The 21,738-nt window shown below is 40.5% G+C and overlaps 1 protein-coding gene across 2 annotated transcripts in view; it reads right to left on the bottom strand.

Annotated features, from left to right (window-relative positions):
- Nucleotides 1-20,899, bottom strand: part of GPATCH8 (G-patch domain containing 8) — a 111,576-nt gene extending 90,677 nt beyond the window's left edge. The window contains exon 1 of one of the 2 annotated variants that reach the window (XM_010594515.3): nt 20,727-20,899. In XM_010594515.3, the coding sequence (XP_010592817.2) occupies nt 20,727-20,771 (45 nt within the window). In that variant the 5' untranslated portion in view covers nt 20,772-20,899. The remainder of the gene's footprint in view (nt 1-20,726) is intronic. The other variant, XM_064271035.1, reaches the window with a different exon arrangement.
- Between the last annotated feature and the right edge of the window lie 839 nt (nt 20,900-21,738).

Raw genomic sequence — 21,738 nt, 5'->3', positions numbered from 1 at the left:
AATACTGGGAATCATGGCCGAGCCAAGTTTACAAACATTTTGGGGAACACAATTCAATCCATAACAAAGGCCAACGAAAACAAGGGAAATCCCTAATGAGACGGACTGACACAACAGCTCCAACAATGCACTCAAACATATCAATGATTATGAAGATGGTGCAGAACCAGGCAACATTTCATTCTGTTACGCGCAGGTTGCCATGAGTCAGAGCTGATTTGAAAGCAACTAACAACAGTAACAATTATGTGCTATTACTGAGACACGACCAAAGTGATATGGGGGTGCTAAAAACAAAGCAACTAACTCAGCCTAAGGAAGACGTCTGAGGTGACATCAAACTGCATCTTAAAGAATGAGTAGGAATTTGATAGGAAGAAGCTCACTCCAGACAAGTAAGAGCATATGCAAAAATAAGAATAATGGAAGAACCTGACATGTTCCAGTAACAACAGAAACTGCAGCATGGCAGGGAAATGAAGGGAAAAGAAAATAACATACAGCTGCTACAATGGCACCAGATGGTTAAGAATCTTATAAGCCAAGTTAATGAGTCTGGATCTTATACTTGAGGCTATCAAGAACCATTCTCACATCTTAAGTGAGATCAAAGCTCAAATCTGAGTTTTATTTGCTAACTGTGTGGCCTCAATTTCTCTGAGCCTCAAATTTTCTCAACTATTAAATGGGGGATACCACCAGCTGGTTTACAGGGTTACTTGGATTAAGTAAATATCTCTAAAATATCTTGGCATGGGGCCTAGAATGTAACATGCAGTAGATAACAGTACCATGAGAGACATCACAGGAGTCAATGGTTGATGTAATTGTCAAGAATAAACTTATATTAGTCAGTTGCAAAAGGACAAATATTGTATAAGACCACTATTATAAGAACTTGAGAAATAGTTTAAACTGAAAGAAAACATTCTTTTGTGTATCCAAGAGGGGGGAGGGAGGGAGGGTGGGAGAGGGGCATTCACTAATTAGATAATAGATAAGAATTACTTTAGGTGAAGAAAAAGGCAGCACACAATACAGGGGAGGTCAGCATAACTGGACTAAACCAAAAACAAAGAAGTTTCCTGAATAAACTGAATGCTTTGAAGGGCAGCATAGCAGGGGCACAGGTCTGAGGACCATGGTTTCGGGGGCATCTAAGTCAACTGGCATAATAAAATCTATTAAGAAAACATTCTGCATCCCACTTTGAAGAGTGGGTAGCAAGCAGCCATCTAAGATGCATCAAGTGGTCTCAACCCACCTGGACCAAAGGAGAATGAGGAACACCAAGGACACAAGGCAATTACGAACCCGAGACAGAAAGGGCCACATGAACCAGAGACCACGTCATCCTGAGACCAGAAGAACTAGATGGTGCCTGGCTACAACCAATGACTGCCCTGACAGGGAACACAACAGAGAACCCCTGAGGGAGCAGGAGAACAGTGGGATGCAGACCCCAAATTCTCATATGACCAGACTTAATGGCCTGAATGAGACTGGAAGGACCCCAGTGGTCACAGCCCCCAGACCTTCTGTTGCCCCAGGACAGGAACCATTCCCGAAGCCAACTCTTCAGACATGGATTGGACTGGACAATGGATTGGAGAGGGATTCTGGTGAAGAGTGAGCTTCTTGGATCAGGTGGACACTTGAGACTATGTTGGCATCTCCTGCCTGGAGGGGAGATGAGAGGGTGGAGGGGGTTACAAGCTGGCGAAATGGACATGAAAAGAGAGAGTGGAGGGAGACAGCAGGCTGTCTCATTAGGGGGAGAGTAACTGGGAGTGCGTAGCAATGTGTCTATGGGTTATTGTGTGAGAGACTGGCTTGATTTGTAAACTTTCACTTAAAGCACAATAAAAATTATTTTTAAAAAACAAAAAGAATAAATTTATAGTACCCTACCTTGAAGACTGGAAACCCTGGTGGTGTAGTGGTTAAGTGCTGAGGCTGCTAACCATAAGGGTGAGCAGTTCGAATCTGCCAGGTGCTCCTTGGAAAGTCAATGGGGCAGTTCTACTCTGTCCTATAGGGTCACTCTGAGTCGGAATTGACTCGACAGCACTGCATTTGGTTTGGTTCAGAACTTGATGACATCCAGTAGTAGTACCATTCTCCTTTCCCACCTATTCTTTTACTTAACAAATAAACAAAATGAATTGATTTTGCCTCCTTTTCTTATCCTTTCACAATACCAAGCTAACAAATACGCACTCTATATATGTTTAAGAAATAGGATGGGATTGTATGGGAGGCCTACATACAGTGAAATGACCAACAAGAAATCAAACAACCAACACATTCAATAATTAGTCTCAGAAAAAATCATAATCTATTCATATATAATTAAGCTTATGACAATGAGATGTTTCTGAAACAAAAGTACCCTTTTTAATAACAAGAATACCACGTATTTTCTAAAAGTTTAACAGGTAGAAAACCTGCAAACTCTACCACATAGGAAACAAAACAACCAGAATGAAAATAATGAGAATGCTGACACACTGTGAAAAATGTAAGCAGTTTCACTGAACAATAGGTATACCCATCCACTGCCGTCCCGTCAATTCCAACTCATAACAACCCTATAGGAGAGGGCAGAACTATACGGTTTCCAAGGCTGAAAGTCTTTACGGAAGCAAACTGCCACATCTTTCTCCCACGAAGTGGCTAGTGGGTTTGAACCACCAATCTTTTGGGTCAATGAGCACTTTAACCACTGTGCCACCAGGGCTCCTTTCGAACAATATGTACAGAAACTGTTAAACAAGAACCTAATTTGCTATGTAAACTGTCACAAAAATACAATAAAATATTATTTTAAAAATTAGAAGTACAGGGGGGTGGGGCAAAGATGGCGGAGTAGTCAGACGTTTCCGGTGAACCCTCTTACAACAAAGGTCTGAAAAAAACAGTGAAAACATTACATTTATCACAAGCTAGAAGCCCTGAACATCAAAGGCAAAATCAGAAAATGAACTGAGCAGCAGGGGGAGAGAGACATGGTTCAGAAGCAGAGAGGAACTGCTGGGCCTGTATAGCCAGGAGCCCTGAGGCACCATTCCCAGGAGCAGCTGCCGCGGGCTGGTGGTAGCATTAGGCTGCAGTTTCCTCAGGGAGAAACATCCAGCCACACAGCCTACTCACACCTCCAGAACCAGAGAAAAACAGCACTCTTGGCAAAAGCTAAATACTTGCATATATTTTACTGCCCTCCCTCCGCCCCCCCCGTCCCAAAGCTGGCTTCAGTGGCTGTCGATTTCCCTGGGCCTGAGATAGGTCCTGCTGCGCACCCCAAGCCATTCTCCCCACCTTGGAGAAGGAATAAATTCACAATTGGGGAAAAAATAATCTGTTAGCTCCACTAACCTGGGGAGCTCAGGACAGGCATAAATGGTCCATGGACTTTGAATACCTTTCCCCCTTGCATGGACCTATGCAGGCCTATTTCAGGAGAATAGACCTTTGCTGGCAGACTGCAACTGTTTCAGCTATGTGGTGGAGAGGTGGGTGTTTGATGTGTGACACCGCTTTGCCTCTTAAAGAGGGTCCTCACCTACCCATATCAGAGGCCTAAGGACTGGTCACCCAGCCACCCGTGACTGGGGTCCAAGGATAACTGGTACCTCCCAGTCCTTACAACCAAAAGCACTGAGTGCCCAAGGTCCATCTGCAAAACCCACTCACCTGTACGCTCTAGGGAACAAGGGACGAGCTTTCCTCACAGATACTCAGGGGATTGTTGTCAGATCCCTGCCTTGTTCAGAGTGTGACCCCCTGCTGCAATCAGATACCGGTACCTACACCAATCACCCCTGCCCCCCAAGACTGTAGTACAGAGCCTGTACCACACACTTGATGACCAACTACCTGGACACCTGAGCTGAATCCAAACAAGAAAAGTGAATGGACGGACTCGTAGGCTCCTGGTAACAGCTCTAGCCATATGCTGACAGGACGCTGGAGCTTCAAAGATGAAAATAATCAAGCTAGCTCACTCAAGCAACCTATCTGAGCATATCAAAACAAAACAAAGCAAGACGCTAGGATACAGTAAGCAAATAAAAAATAAATACAATAACTTATAGATGGCTCAGAGACAACAGTCAATATCAAATCACATAAAGCAGGGGACACAATCACTTCAACAAGCTCTTTAAACAAAGAATCAAGGATCTTCTGGATGAAGGTGCCTTCCTGGAATTACCGGACGCAGAATACAAAAGATTAATGTACAGAACGTTTCAAGACATCAGGAAGGAGATCAGGCAATACGCAGAACAAGCCAAGGAACACACAGATAACGCAGTTGAAGAAATTAAAAAGGTTATTCAAGTACCTAATGAAAAATTTAATAAGCTGCAAGAATCCATAGAGAGACAGCAATCAGAAATTCAGGAGATTAACAACAAAATTACAGAATTAGACAACTCAACAGAAAGTGAGAGGAGCAGAATCAAGGAAGCCAAGGGCAGAATTGGTAATCTTGAAGGTAAAGCACTTGCCACCAATATACTTGAAGAAAAATCAGATAAAAGAATTTTTAAAAATGAAGAAACCGTAAGAATCATGTGGGACTCTATCAAGAGAAATAACCTACGAGTGATTGGAGTACCAGAACACGGGGGGATAGCAGAAAATACAGAGAGAATTGTTGAAGACTGCTGGCAGAAAACTTCCCTGATATCGTGAAAGATGAAACGATATCTATCCGAGATGCTCATCAAACTCCACATAAGGCAGATTTTAAAAGAAAGTCACCAAGACATATTATAAACAAACTTGCCAAAACCAAAAATACAGAATTTTAAGCGCAGTTAAGGATAAACAAAAAGTCACCTACAAAGGAGAGTCAAGAATAAACTTGGACTACTCAGCAGAAACCACGCAGGCAACAAGGCAGTGGGGGAAGGCTGAAGGAAAAAAACTGCCAGCCAAGAATCGTATATCCAGCAAAAGTGTCTCTCAAATATGAAGGTGAAATGAGGACATTTCCAGATGAAAAGAAGTTTTGGGAATTCTAAAGAAATACTAAATACTAAAGGGAGTTCTCGGGTTAGAAAATCAATAATATCAGATATCAACCTAAGACTAGAACACTAGACAGAGTAATCAGATGTCAACCCAGATAGGGACATCACAAAAATAAATCAAGATTAAAAAAAACTCAAAACAGGGCAACAGCGATGTCATTCTGTAAAAGAGGACAACATTAAAACAATAAAGAGGGACTAAGAAATGCAGTCACACATCTTCCATATGGAGAGGAAGACAAGGCAATATAAAGAAATATATGTTAGGTTTAAACTTAGATAAATAGGAGTAAATATTAAGGTAACTACAAAGGAGACTAACAATCTTACTCATCAAAATAAAATACAAGAAAAAAATAGAGACTCAGCAGAAACAAAATCAACTATGACAAATAAGAGGAAAAGACAATATATAAAGATAAGCTACTCAGCACAAAAAATTAGGTGGGAAATAGAAACTGTCAATAACACACAAAAAAAGACATCAAAATGAAAGCACTGAACTCATATCTATCCAAGATTACGCTGAATGTAAATGGACTAAATACGCCAGTAAAGAAACAGGGAGTGGCAGGATGGATTAAAAAAACGTGATCCATCTATATGCTGCCTACAAGAGACACACTTTAGAAAAAAAAAAAATGGAAAAAAATATATCAAGCAAATAATCAAAAAAGAGGAGTGGCAACATGTAATTTCTGACAAAATAAGACTTTAGAGTTAAATCCACCACAAAGGATAAGGAAGGATACAATATAATGATTAAAGGGACAATATACCTGGAGGATAGAACCATATTAAATATTTATGCACCCAATGACACGGCTGCAAGATGGTTAAAACAAACTCTAACGGCACGGAAAACTGAAATAAACAGTGCCACAATCATAGTAGGAGACTTCAACACACCACTTTTGGTGAAGGACAGAACATCCAGAAAGAAGCTCAATAAAGACACGGAAGATACAAATGTCACAATCAACCAACTTGACTTCATAGACATATACAGAACACTCCACCCAACAGCAGTCAAGTATACTTTCTTTTCCAATACACATGGAACATTCTCTAGAATAGACCAAATATTAGGTCATAAAGCAAGCCTTAGCAGAATCCAAAACATCTAAATACTACAAAGCATCTTCTCTGACCATAAGGCCATAAAAGTAGAAATCAAAACAGAAAAAGCAGGGAAAAGAAACTTTCCCTTAAAGCACTATAAAAAAAAATTAGAAGTACAACCTTCCAAAAACTTTTTAATACATCTATAAACATATATAAAAATAAGATCGTTATCATAATACCGTTCTGAAATTTGCCATTTTTATGAAAGGCTTTTTTCTATGTCAGTACATATAGTTCTCTTCATTCATTTTCATAACTAAAAAGTATTCACAGGATAGTTCAGGGTCTGCAAATTCGCAGCCAATAAACGTATAGGCCCCGGGGTTGGGGTGGGGGGTGCTCTACCATGTATTAAAGAAAAACAATGCTTTGCATACTGTAGATAGCACCCACAGTCATCTCCTTGAAAAGCCCTGGTGGCACAGTGGTTAAGAGTCTGGCTGCTAACCAAAAGGTCAGCAGTTTGAATCTACCAGCTGCTCTCTGGAAACCATATGGGGCAGTTCTACCCTGTCCTATAAGGTGGCTATGAGTCGGAATCAACTTGATGGCAACAGGTTCATTTTCTTGATAAGAGGCCAAACTATATACCACAGTGAAAAAACACAACAAAAGAATCGGGTTAAAGTTCAAAACCCAGCTCTGAACTAGACAAAACACTTAATTTATCTGGGCCTCACTCCTCTCTTCATCTACAAAACAGGGTTAGTACCTGCTTTATTTGCTCCACCAAGTTACTTCAAGAATCTGACACGAAGAGGTCTGGGAACATCTACCTCAACTGGCATACCATAGTTTAAGAAGAAAACGTTCTACATTCTACTTTGGTGAGTACTCACTGGGGTCTTAAAAGCTCGTGAGTGGCCATCTAAGATACTCCACTGGTCTCATCCCACCTGGAGCAAGAGAGAATGAAGAAAACCAAACACACAAGGGAAAGATTAGGCCAAAGGACTAATGGGCCACAAGTACCACAGCCTCCACCAGACTGAGTCCAGCACAAGTAGATGGTGCCCTACTACTACAGACTGCTGTGACAGGCATCGCAATAGACGATTTTGGACAGAGCTGGAGAAAAATGTAGAACAAAATTCTGACTTACAAAAAAAAAAAAAACAGACTTACTGGTTTGACAGAGACTGGAGAAACCCCCAGAGTACAGCCCCTGGACACCCTTATAGCTCAGTAATGAAGTCACTCCTGAGGTTCACCCTTCAGCTAAAGATTAGACAGGTCCATAAAATAAAAAGAGACTAAATGGGCATACCAGCCCAGGCACAAGGATGAGAAGACAGGAGGGGACAGGAAGGCTGGTAAAGGGGAATCCAAGGTCGAGAAGGGAAGAGTGTTGATATGTAGGGGGGTTGGCAACCAATGTCACAAAATAATATGTATATTAATTGTTCAATGAGAAAGTTGTTTGCTCTATAAACCTTCACCTAAAATATAATTTTTTTTAAAAGCCTTTAAAAAATGTATATAAGGGTATTTATTGGAAACCCTGGTTGCACAGTGGTTAAGAGTTATGGCTGCTAACCAAAACGTCAGCAGTTGAAATCCACCAGGCGCTCCTTGGAAACTTTATGGGGCAATTCTATTCCATCCCATAGGTTCACTATGAGTCAAATCGACTTGACAGCAACGGGTTTGGTTTTTTGGTTTATTAAACTATGACAGCATATAACTATGCAGAATTACCATTCTCATATCCATGTTAGATGGATCTTACGACATCCTGGTACCTTAGGTTCCTTGACTTCTTTTCCTACAATGGTCTTGTCCTCCATCATACCTTAGCCATTCACTCTCACGGACATTACTGTTAAATAATCTCAACCCTTCCATAATCTCAAATTCAAACACTGTGCTTTCCAATCACCACCTATCTTTCTAGCTCATTCCCTCCAGTACTCTCACTCCAATAATTCTTAAACCCCATCAGAACCTACAATCTTACCAACTATTCAATGTCTCTCATCTCCTCTTTCCCCCGAATCCTCACTTTTCCATCATTATAATCACTCTTGTATACAACCTCTACTCCCTTGCCCCTACCAAAACAAAACAAAACAAAACCCACCATCACGGAGTCAACTCCGACTCACAGAGACCCTACAGGACAGAGAAGAAGTGCCCCATAGGGTTTCCAAGGCTGTAATCTTTACAGAAGCAGGCTGCCACACCTTTTTCCACCAAGAGGCTGGTGGGTTTTAACTGCTGACCTTTTGCTTAACAACTGAACATTTTAACCACTGTGCCACCAGGACCCCCTTGCCCCTACTCACATTAATTCTGGTTAATGGAGACTGATTACCAGAGCTTCAACTATATGGATACAGCACACCTAACAAAACTTCCCCAAGTGTCTGTCAGTTTGTGGTACTCTGGGGGCTTGTGTGTTGCTGTGATGCTGGAAGCTATGCCACCAGTATTCAGATACCAGCAGAGTCACCCACGGAGGACAGGTTTCAGCTGAGCTTCCGGATTAAGACAGACTAGGAAGTCGGGCCCAGCAATCTGCTTCTGAAAAGAATTAGGCAGTGAAAATCTTACGAATAGCAGCGGAACGCTGTCTGATGTAGTGCCTGAAGATGAGCCTCCCAGGTTGGAAGGCACTCAAAAGACAACTGGGGAAGAGCTGCCTCCTCAAAGCAGAGTCGACCTTAACGATATGGATGGATTCAACTCAAAATGAGAAAAAAGAGCTGCAAACATCCATTAATAATCAGAACCTGGAATGTACAAAGCATGAATCTAGGAAAATTTGAAATCATCAAAAATAAAATGTAACGCATAAACATTAATATCCTAGGCATTAGTGAGCTGAAATGGACTCGTACTGGCCATTCTGAATTGGACAACCATATAGTCTGCTATGCCAGGAATGACAACTTGAAAGGAAATGGTGCCGCATTCATGGTCAAAAAAAAACATTTCAAGATCCATCCTGAAATAAAACACTGTCAGTGATAGGATAATATCCATACACTTACGGAAGACCAGTTCATACGACTATTACTCAAATTTACCCACCAACCACTAAGGCAAAAGATGAAGAAACTGAAGACCTTTACCAGCTTCTGCAGTCTGAAATTAATCGAACATGCAAGCAGGATGCATTGATAATTACTGGTGACTGGAATGCAAAAGCTGGAAACAAAGAAGGATCAGTAGTTGGAAAATATGGCCTTAGTGACAGAAACAATGCTGGAGACTGAATGATAGAATCTTGCAAAACCAACGACTTCTTCATTGCAAGTATCTTTCTTCACCAACATAAACGGCAACTATACACATGGACCTCACCAGATGGAATAAACAGGAATCAAACTGACAAGTGAGGAAAGAGACCACGGAAAAGCTCAGTTGGAACAAGGCCAGGGGCCAACTGTGGAACAGGCCATCAATTGCTCATATGCAAGTTCAAGCTGCAACTGCAGAAAACCAGAGCAAGTCCACAAGAGCCAAAATATGATCTTGAGTATATCCCATCTGAATTTAGAGACCATCTCAAGAATAGATTTGATGCGTTGAACACTAATGACCAAAGACCAGATAAGCTGTGGAATGACATCAAGGACATCATACATGAAGAAAGCAAGAGGTCACTGAAAAGACAGGAAAGAAACAAAAGACCAAGACGGATGTCAGAGGAGGCTCTGAAACTTGCTCTCCAATGTTGAGCAGCTAAAGCAAAAGAAAGAAATGACAAAGTAAAAGAACTGAACAGAAGATTTCAAAGGGCGGCTAGAGAAGACAAAATAAAGTATTACAATGACATGTGCAAAGAGCTGGAAATAGAAAACCAAAAGGGAACAACATGCTTGGCATTTCTGAAGCTTAAAGAACTGAAGAAAAAATTCAAGCCTCAAGTTGCAATAGTGAAGGATTCTACGGGGAAAACATTAAATGGCACAGGAAGCATCAAAAGAAGATGGAAGGAATACACAGTCATTATACCAAAAACAATTAGTCAACATTCAACCATTTCAAGAGGTAGCATATGATCAGGAACCGATGGTACTGATGGAAGAAGCCCAAGCTGTACTGAGGGCACTGGTGAAAAACAAGGCTCCAGGAATTGACGGAATATTATTTGAGATGTTTCAACAAATGGATGCAGTGCTGAAGTGCTCACTCATCTATACCAAGAAATAAGGAAGACAGCTTCCTGGCCAACTGACTGGAAGAGATCCATATTTATGCCTACTCCCAAGAAAGGTGATCTAACCGAATGCGGAAATTATAGAAAAATATCGTGAATATCACACGCAAGCAAAATTTTGCTGAGCATCATTCAAAATCGGCTGCAACAGTGTATCGACAGGGAACTGCCAGAAATTCAGGCTGGATTCAGAAGAGGACGTGGAACCAGGTATGTCACTGGTGATGTCAGATGGATCCTGGCTGAAAGCAGAGAATACCAGAAAGATGTTTACCTCTGCTTTATTAACTGAGCAAAGGCTTTCGACTATGCAGATCGTAACAAATTATGGACAACATTGCGAAGAATGGGAATTCTAGAACAGTTAATTGTGCTCATGAGGAAACTTTACATAGATCAAGAAGCAGTTGTTCAGACAGAACAAGGGAATATTGAGTGGTTTAAAGTCAGGAAAGGTATGCGTCAGGATTGTATCCTTTCACCATACCTATTCAATCTGTGTGCTGAGCAAATAATACAAGAAGGTGGACTATATGAAGAAGAACAGGCCATCAGGATTCGAGGAAGACTAATTAACCTCATTATACAGGTAACACAATCTTGCTTGTGAAAGTGAAGAGGACTTGCACTTACTAATGAAGATCAAAGACCACAGCCTTCAGTATGGATTACACCTCAACATAAAGAAAACAAAAATCCTCACAACTGGACCAATAAGAAACATCATGATAAACGGAAAAAAGGTTGAAGTTGTCAAGGATTTCATTTTACTTGGATCCACAATGAACACCCATGGAAGCAGCAGCCAAGAAATCAAAAGATGGATTGCATTGGGCAAACCTGCTGCAAAGGATCTCTTTAAAGTGTTGAAGAGCAAAGATGTGGCCTTGAAGACTAAGGTGTGCCTGACCCAAGCCAAGGCATTTTCAATCGCATAATATGCATGCGAAAGTTGGACAATGAATAAGGATAACCAAAGAAGAATTGACGCCTTTGAATTGTGGTGCTGGCGAAGAATGTTGAATATACCATGGACTGCCAAGAGAACGAACAAATCTGTCTCGGAAGAAGTACAACCAGACTGCTCCTTAGAAGCAAGGATGGCAAGACTGCGTCTTACAAACTTTGGACGTGTGGTCAGAAGGGATCAGTCCCTGGAGAAGGACATCATACTTGGTGAAGTACAGGGTCAGCAAAAAGAGGAAGACCCTCAACAAGGTGGACTGACACAGTGGCTGCAACAATGGGCTCAAATGTAAGGATTGTAAGGATGGCGCAGGACTGGGCAGTGTTTCGTTCTGTTGTGCACAGGGTTGTTAAGTGTTGGAACTGAGTCAACCGCACCTAACAACGACAACACAACTCTGAATTAATCTTCCTGTAAGAAAGATTGCTTTGGTATCTATCCTCCTGCTTAAATACCTTAAATAGCTGGTAAATTCCTACTTTAAGGATTAAAATAAAATTTATCTTTGCAGCCTTAGCTTTCATTTATTCCTTGTACCCCACAGTTTATTCACTGCCCAAAAAAAAAAAATTCTACTTATGCCCACTTCTATACTTTTGCCTTGGCTACTGTCTACAACTGATTATTCTGCTATTTTTTTCCTTTCCAAGGGTGCAATCCTATCCTCCAATATTCAGTTTAAAGGCCTGCCCAATCATCTCACCTTAAGAGTTCTCTTTTCCATAGAGTTGGGCATTTATTGATTATACTATTAATCTGACTGATAATTAACCTGGCCTTATATGGTAAACAAATATTATCCTGTTACTTTTGTCATCTCTCCATCTAAAACAAAAGTTCCTGGAAAAAAAACTCATCTCTTAACCATCTCCCCACACACATACTTAACATACTCCTTAGTACAATCACCATTCGACTACTGGTTTACTTAGCCATCTTTTCAAAAATGAGTCTATATTCTATAAACTATTCTCAAGGTAAATATACCCCTCAGTATCTCTTACGTTGTTGATACTCTAATATTAAACCAATTAAATTTTCAACCTCTTTTGCCCTTTTTTTGAAATACAGTATCTCATAATGTTACTCATAACAACAAAGGAAATTACTGACACTAAAAGATATAATTCACCAGCATCAGCTTTAGCATCTTCTATAGTCAAGACCTACAAGGAACCCTAGTAGTACAGTGGTTAAGCACTTGTCTGCTAATCAAAGGTTTGGCGGTTTGAACCCACCAACCACTTGTGGGAGAAAAATGTGGCAGTCTGCTTCCATAAAGACTATAGTCTTGGAAACCCCATGGGGCAGTTCTACTGTCCTACAGAGTCGCTATGAGTTGGAATTGGCTCAGCAGCAACAGGTTTGCTTTAGTGTTTTATAGTCAAAACCTTGAGTATCAAATTAATTTTTTTATTTTGATCAACATTGCCTTCAAAAAGGTCTCTAGGTGGCGCAAACGGTTTGCACTCGACTACAAATCTAAAGATTTGAGATTCAAACACACCCAGCAGTACCATGAACGGAAGACCTGGTGATCTGCTTCTGTTAAGATTACAGCCAAAAAAACCCTATGGAGCAGTTCTACTTTGCAGCATATAAAGTCACCATGAGTCGGAATCAACTTGACAACAATGGGTTTGGGGCTTTTTTGGCATTCAAAAAAGATGAAAAATAAAGCTTCTCTGTCCTCATTAACTATGGAAAATAATGTTACATGAACTATAAGATGTAACTACTGATTTTTCCAACAATCATTACTTAAAATGTCAGCCACAAAAGATGATCACTATATAGGTAGAGATAGTATGGTGACACAACATGAAGTTTAACCAACGTTACTGAACTGTTAGTGTAGAAATTGCGAATGAATGTACATTTGGTTGTATATATATATTGACACCAAAAACAAATATTTTAAAAAATGACCAATGACTTTCCTGTTACAACCTTATACCTGGGAGCCATTTCATATCAATGTAACTGCAAAAAAGAAATAAGGATAACCACAAATAACAGTTTGGAACTTCATGAGATAAGATCAAGTTCAATAATATTACAAAGATACCTTCTGGTTGCTTGAGTGACACACAACACAGGATTTACTTTCATCAAAATTGTCAATAAAAGAAGAATTAAGGCAAATAACAGGAAACTCCATGTTTGCACTCTAACAACTTTTTCTTACTATTTATAGCATGTAGAACCCCTAAGTGGTTGGTGCAAATGGTTAACATGCTTGGCTGCTAACTGAAAGGCTGTCGTTTCCAGCCCTGACAGAGGTACCTTGGAAGAAAGGCCTAGTGATCTATTTCAGAAAAGTCAGCCATTAAAAACTCTACGAAGAACAGTTTTACTGTGACACACACGGGGTCGCCATGAGTCAGAAATAACTCAATGGCAACTGGTTCTCTAATAGTATCTGTTTTCTGCTTTTATTATATCATCTTTGATAATGATAAATTTGGGGGCAATTCTCCTTTTATTTAAAATTGTCACAATCATTCAAAGTAAGTACTCTAAAGGTCTAATTACTTTAAAAGTAGTATACAACTATTGTTAGTCAGATGAAATTAAGGAGCCTTGTTTTTTTTTGATGGCACAGTCGTTAAAGTGTGCTCAGTTGCTAAGCGAAAGGTCTAGCGGTTCCAACCCACCTGCTCCTCTGAGGGAGGAACACGTGGAAGTCTGCTTCCGCAAAGATTACAGCCTTGGAAACCCTATGGGGCAGTTCTACTCTGTCCTGTAAGGTCGCCATGAGTCAGAATTGACTTGACGGCAATGGATCGGGTCTCTCTCTCAGGATGAGATTACTCTTTTACCACTAAATGATATTGAGCTGTACAGGGCAAGACAGGTAAAATCGTAAGATCTGGCTGCATACTGGTGTTCTGTAATACTGTGAGGTTTGAGTTAATCTAAGTATTTGGATGTTTATTATCTAGGAGTTTAGAAGTACTTTGGAATTAACACTTTTAATTAACTTTCAACTATACTCTTAGATATTGCAGTAAAAGTTAAAAAGTCAAGAGGCAGGTGCTACTTTAAAAAGGCCATTGGAAAAAATCCTGAAGAACCAGGTTGATTTAATACAGACATTCAGAACTGATATTTTTCATTTTTTAGCATTTATTCATTCCCAGAATTAAAAAAAAAAAAAAGCTGATATCAAGTTGATTACAACATGGTGACCCCATGTGTGTCAGAGTAAAACTGTGCTCCAAAGGATTTTCAGTAGGTGATTATTGAGAAGTGAATCACCAGACCCTTCTTCCGAGGCACCTCTGAGCAGACTTGAAATGCCAACCTTTTGGTTAGCAGCCAAGCTAATCACCATCTGCACCAGCCACGGACTCCAGTTTTATCTACAGAACTTACTAAGACATTATGTGCTACTATATATGTAACAAAGAGCCCTGGTGGCACAATGGTTAAGCACTCGGCTGCTAACCAAAAGGTTGGCAGTTTGAACCCACCCAGCATCTCTGGGGGAGAAAGACCTGGCAATGTGCTTTTGTATAAAGATTACAGCCAAGGAAACCTTCTGGGATAGTTCTACTCTGTCTCATGCGGTTTGTTTTGAGTTAGAATTGACTTGACAGCACCCAGCAACATCATCATCTATGTACAATGCCAGAGTAACTTTAGCTACTTTTTCTTCCCATACATTCCTAAATTAGGTATAAAATACTAAATCAACTTATTTAATTCCCAAAGAAATCATTTAGTAAAAGCATGACTATACAGTATACTCCTTCTTTCAGCCTGGGCATATTAAACTTTTTTCATTTACTAATACAATATGCATTCAGCACATTTGGTTAGACTTTCAGTTAAATGAACAATTCACTTTTTATAACTGGAAAATCATTACAACATCTTCTGGTATTCAATGAAATATCAAATCAATGACTTCTTTTAGCATTTGTGGTGGTCCTTTGTAACTCCTTTGGTAATTACCATGAATTAGCTTTCACTTAATACTAAATGGCAATGCCAATACGAAAAGACAATGCCAGACGAAGAGGCAAAAAGTACCAACTTGTTTCAAGGAAGAAATTTTTATAGAATTCAAGAACTGGATATCTACCCATAAGCTGAAATCAATTTTCATGAATAAATTATTAAAAACTTATTAAGTCACAAGAACAAAGATGAACCGTTTATACAGGTTTCAGATGCATAATTTAAGATCTCATGAACTTCTGCTATACCTTTTCAGAAAATCGTAATCCTGACCAAATTAGGAAAACAGACTGTTCTTTTTTTCTCTTTATCATGAACCCAATAGGCCATCACATGGAAATGTATCTCAGCTGTGAAGCGGCACAATCAGGATAACTGATTACATATCTGTTTAATTTTCTTTTTAAGTCACAAATTTTACTTTTAGTTACATAACTTATAAAATAAAAAACTTATAAAGACGTGAGAAAATGTGATAGACGAATCCCTCTGGTATACTCTAATGAGAATTGTGTGGCATGTATAAAAGAAAAGGAAAGAAGACAACAGGGATACCTGTTTCTACAAAAATTTTCACTGCACTAGAACAATCCTGAAATAATCAGCCTAAAAGCAGTATATTTGCCCAGATCTGTTTCTTCTTGGTTTTCCAGACCCCCTTTGAACACAAAATAAATAGGTACACCATTATATGAAGCCCTATGATCACAATTCTTACCAACCCCATTCTTCCCACAAGTCAAATTAAAATGCCTTTCTCTGTGATGTTATTCCTTGATATTCCCCACATTTTTAAATGCTTTTTGCCTCAAGTATATACCCTTTACCCTTCACATCACCTGCAGGAAGCCTTCTCTTATGCTGACCTTACTTCGTCGCTCTTGATCCTCTGAGAATGTACTAACCAATAACGATATCATTTGCATTTGCTACTAATCATGTCAAATCATCAGTATTTTGAAATTATGGTCCCTAAGTGGTGCAGACAGTTGAAGCTTGACTGCTAACCTAAAGGTTGGTGGTTCAAGCCCCCCAGCTGTATTGCAGAAGAAAAGACCTGGTGATCTGCTTCCATTAAGGTAAAAGTCAAGAAAAAAGAAAACCCTATGGGGCAGTTCTACTCTGTCACACACGGGAACACCATGAGCTGGAACTGACTCGACAGCAACTAACAACAATTTTGAAATTGGTACAACAAGGGTTCTAATCCTTTCCACCTATCACAGCATGAGAAAGGAAGTAGTGATGATTTTGCATGTCAGTATCCCAAGCAAAGCTGATAGTGATTTTCATAGCTTGTGGCAGCTCTTCCAGATGATAGCGAGTAAGACCCAGGCAACAGCGATTAAAAGACTTGTCCATGTGTCATCTCTGGCATGCCTGCACTAGAATGCCAACTCTTTTACATAGTACCACATAGAATACACACTAATATGCTTCCATGATCTAAGTATTTTAAAACTACAAAGCTCCTCACTTAATAGTTTCAACTAAAATTTCCTGAGGTCACATCCTGATATCATACATGAAAACGAAGAAGAATCCTACAAACATACTACATAAAAGTAATACATGACTTGCTTATTGGTATTTGCCATTATGATTACTTATACAGATTACAGAAAGTTCTTGGGCAATTTTTATATTTTTATTATGACTTTTAAGATAATATTTCTTGTTTCTCTCACTACCTTCTTCTCACTTATTTAACCATTATCAGAGCTCCTTTAATTAGAAATCTAATACAAAGAAGAAAGCAATATTCCGATCAAGAAGGACTGAGAGGCTACTCTAAATCATCAGTCTTCTGCAGGTATACAAACTGAAGAATATGTCCTCACTAGTACACAGCTACATCACCATTAATAGCTGCGCAACCCCAAAATGCTAAGCACCGTGTCTGAATAATACCTTATAGCTGTAAGGCACTATACAAATTAAACTTCCGTTAATGAACCTACAATTCACAGTGTAAACGCACTTTTATCTTAAATTATATTACTATTTTCCATTAGTTTGTGTGACATTTCAATCTCTAAATAGGTAAGCCTTAATCTAGTAAATGTAGGCAGAAGTCATGTCTCATTCTGAAAATGAGGTCAGACTCTTAAAGGAGTAGTTAAAACTCTTAAAACATTTTTTGTTTTTAATAAACACATCAGCCTAGATCACAAAGATTTCCAAAGAATACCATTTAAAAAGGCTAAACAAAATTATGTTTAAAATAAAACAAAGGTAAACAATACATCCTCTATGACACAGTGTATCACTATCAACAGCCTCCTTAGAACCCTTGGGAGACCAAGAAGAAACGTACCTGAACAAAACAGAATAGAGTAACAACTGTAATTTTATCACCTCTCTAAAGCTCACTTACTCTTTGCGACCTATAAATTTATCCTCCACATTTGATGACTCAATTACAGTTATATAAAATACATAATTGCCAACAGAGACTGTGTAGCTTAATGGTTCAGCAGTCAAAAATCCCAGGTCTGAATCCAGGCTCTGCCTTTTGCCAGATGTGTGTACTTGGCCTAGTTACTTAACTCTCTGTGTCTCAGCTGCCTCTTTTGAAAACTAGAGTGATAATAGTACCTATCTCTCGAGGTTATTCCGAAAATTATGAGATGATATATGTAAAGCCTGTAAAATGATGCCTGTTTATTATTAAAAAACAAAAATTTTAAAAAATGTATGCCCTTATAACTACTCTCTCTATTCGTAAATGCTTCCATTTCTTGCTATATTATACGAAACACCTTTGAAATTAGTGCCACAAAATCCATAAGCCCATCTCTCTGACTCCATACAAGAGACAACAAACTCACCAACATTTTACACTTGATGGTAAATTGCCAAAGAGTGAAATTTTACAATTCTAAATTATCTTGCCAAAATAAAGGCAAATAAAACAGTAAGTCATTTAGAACTTTCCAGAGAAGATGGCACAAGGAAATTTCCAGTGCTATCAGAAGATGTTTAAAGAACAGGACCTATATACTGTGTCTGAAAACCTACTAAGTATTTTTCAAGCCTATTATCACTAAGTAGCCACAATATTCAGTGACTTCGCCTCATTTATCACTTAAAAACCTGAAAAGGAGGCCACAGTTTTTCTTTTCTGGGGGGGTAGGCTATAATCTAGATTTAATTTCAAATAACCTGAACTTGAAAAATGTTTCAGATACGCCATACACAAGGGTGTTCTATTACATTACATTCTCCTCCCCAAGAACTTTAAATCAAAGGACATTCTTCATGAAAGTCAATCTGTTTTCCTTTTATTAAAACAGAGAAAATGCTACTTTATGTATTTTTAAATGAATTCTCTTGAGAAATGTTAGCACAATAGTTTACAAAAATTTTAACATCTCCTAACTGTCTAAAAGATTTCCACTCCCAATAGCCTATTAAACCAAAACGCTAGGACATCTAAATAAAAAAAAAAAACATTTCCCTGGTTGACCCAATACAAACCGAAAAAACCAAACCCCTTGCTGTCGAGTCCTTTCCAACTCATAGTGACCCTATAGGACACAGTAGAACTGCCCCAGAGGGTTTCCAAGGAGCAGCTGGTGGATTCAAACTGCTGACCTTTTGGTTAGCAGCCGAAGCGCTTAACCACTGCGCCACCAGGGCTCCTGACCCAATACAGGAGTTGGTTATTTCAACATAAAAGCAGGAAATAAGCTTAAAATACATGTAGTATCTTCAAAGGACTACCAAGCAACCAAAAGGAGATTTTACATAAACCCAACTAAAACAGCAGAGGATCATCCTTCTTAGAAACTAGGTATTGAAAAACTAGAGGCCAGCCTCAATTTTTTCAAGTGACAGCATTCACACTCTGCTACCCATGGTTTTCAAAACCTTCTTTCAAGCCCCTGCAAACTCTGGGTTCTTTTTTTTAAGTCTGTTGTAATTCTGTGGTTGAGAGCCATTTTTCCTCTAAAAATTGTCCATACTTATCTATTTTCAGCTTTATCAGGTCACCTTGAAATTCTCACGTCTAAAAAGTATTTCAGGGTGTTATCGATTTGTCTCTTTAAAAATTACCAATGAAGTCCACATACTTTGCAGCCTATTCATGTTTTATGGTGTTTGTAAAGAAGTAATCGTCTTCAGAAATCAAATGGCCCATATAAACTGTTTCCAACTTCCCTGGGCCTGTATCATATCCTTAAAACACCTTGAGATCCTGTATTGTGTACTGCAGCTGTACAGCAGGCGCATGATCACAGGGCTTTTCAACAGCCGCCCCCCCTTCTTACCGCTGCAAAACTTCTCGCAACCCTTTTATGTACTAGACTGTTAACAGAGTCCGTTTAAAACTGCTAAACAGCTTTACCTGTTTACTAATCCATTCACCTCAGGGAATTCAAATCCTTCAAACGGCCTTCTGAACCACATTTAGAGTAGTTCTCATGTTGCTTTAAGGAAGATCCGCAGCGGGATAAAAAACTTGAGTTCTGATGTTCATCCCCTGACCCAAATTGCTGTTGCCAGGGTATGCGGTAGTAATGCAGTGGTTTCTTTGACACTCAGAATGTATTTTACCCTAGAAACAGTCAACCTCTACTAAATCTTTCTTAGTTTCGGAGATTTCCACACTAACAATACTCGACAGTAAGGTATTTTAAACAGTCAGAGGACAAGTTATTCTAAACTGGCCTTAGTTTTTCCCCAATAATGCTTGCCATTTTTCCACACCAACATCTGCAACTGGAGAAAAAAAATCGAGTTTTTGGCACTAGTTTTCACATGCTCAGAAAGCCCATTTGTCATTACGTCCCCCCAAATCTTTCTAGGTAGGATTTGGGACTGACTGAGCTTACATCGACCACAGTCCTATAACTTAAACTGCTGTCCAAGACCAATGAACGGCCTAACAACAGCAACATTCATGGCCAGTGAAATCTCAATGTCTGATTAACCAAGAACGCGTCTGATAACTAAGGCACCCTTTTTGCAGGCGAAGAAATGGAAAAATGGGCAATGAAAAGGATTATTATAGTGAGGGGAGACGGGAGAAGGGCCCCAAGAAGATTCGAATGAGCGAAATCCAGGGGTTCCGAAGCCCTGGCCTCAGCAACTCTCGCCCCATCCTCCCAGCGCAACCCTCTTTCCCCCTGGGAGTCAGCCCTGCACCTCCACAGGCCCGGCCGCCCCGCAGGGCGCACGTCCCCCACTGCCCCCAGGCTGGGGTTCCGACAGCCGAAGCCCAAACAGGTCGAAGCCGCAGATCCAGCGGCCTGAGTTAAAGTCAGAGAATGCGGGTGGGAGAAGATGCGGCCTCGCCTCAAGCTGGGAGGCCCCTTGAGAAAACGGAGGTGGGAGGAGGGCTAGCGGGTTCGGAAGCCGAAGCAGAGCCTGGAAGGAAACAGATCTGGGAGCCAAGGATGAAGAAGGTTCCAGACTCGGCCGGCGCCTTCCCCGGGTCCTCGGCTGCGCCGGTGTTTACCTGAAAGTCTCGGTCCTCGTTGAAGCGGGAGAAGCGGTCCGCCATCTTGCCGCCTTCACTCCTCTCAGAACGACGCTCTCCGGTTCGCTCCTTCCCTACCGCGACACCCGCCCCCTCTACTTTCCCTCCCCCGTTCCCCGCCTCCTCCGACGCCCACCGGACGCGCGCAGGCGAGGGAGGGAGGGAAGGAGGGAGTGAGCCAGAACGCGCGTCCTGACGGAAACCCCGCCGGCGCAGGCGCCTTCCAGCCTCGGAGGCGGAACCTTCCCTCGCGTCACCGCTCAGCGCGCTGCCCGGAGCAACCCCAGCGGCTACGCGTGCGGACTCGCGCCCGGGGGCGCTTAGCGCTTCCGGAGGGAAAGGTCAGAGGAGACACGGTGGGGATGAGTCGGGCTGTTTTTCCAGCTGCTCACTTGACGGTTTACAGCCCTTTTCTTACCCTCCTGGCTCCCTGTGTATGCGGAGGTCCATCGTCTACTTAATTAATCAAATAACAATGTAATATAGTGCGGCGGAAAGCACGGGCTTTAGAGCCGTTCTACTTTGTTTCAAATCCTGGTTTGCCCTGAGGACAAACGGTGAACTAACCAGAAAAGATGCCTTCTCTCAAAGGGCTTACGTTCCATGGGGGAAGTCAGATAACTGACAGTTACACAACTTCAGCTATTAATAAGTATATTTAAAAAAAAACTGGGTGCCATGATGAGAAGGATGACCTCTGAAATGGCCTTTGACCTGAGAAGCGGAAGGGGGCCTGCAGCCTTGTAAGGTCTTGAGGCAGAAGGAATATTAGACCAAAAAGCCTTATGAATGGAAAGAGTTTGGCATTTACAAGCAATCGTTTGAAAGAAGTATTATTTCTCAGAGGTCTGAACAGTTGATCCAATTCAGCTAAAGCTCTCTAGGCCTGTTTCCATTTTCTAAAATAAAGAAATTGAGTTTGGTAATCTGTATTCTCCAGACCTGGTGGTGAAAAGCTTAAGAGCTTGGCTGCTAACCAAAAGCTCAGCAG

Source organism: Loxodonta africana, chromosome 18, assembly GCF_030014295.1.
Source record: "Loxodonta africana isolate mLoxAfr1 chromosome 18, mLoxAfr1.hap2, whole genome shotgun sequence".
Lineage (NCBI taxonomy): Eukaryota > Metazoa > Chordata > Mammalia > Proboscidea > Elephantidae > Loxodonta > Loxodonta africana.
Note: the sequence above shows the minus strand (reverse complement) of the source record. Positions and strands in the feature narration are given on the sequence as shown.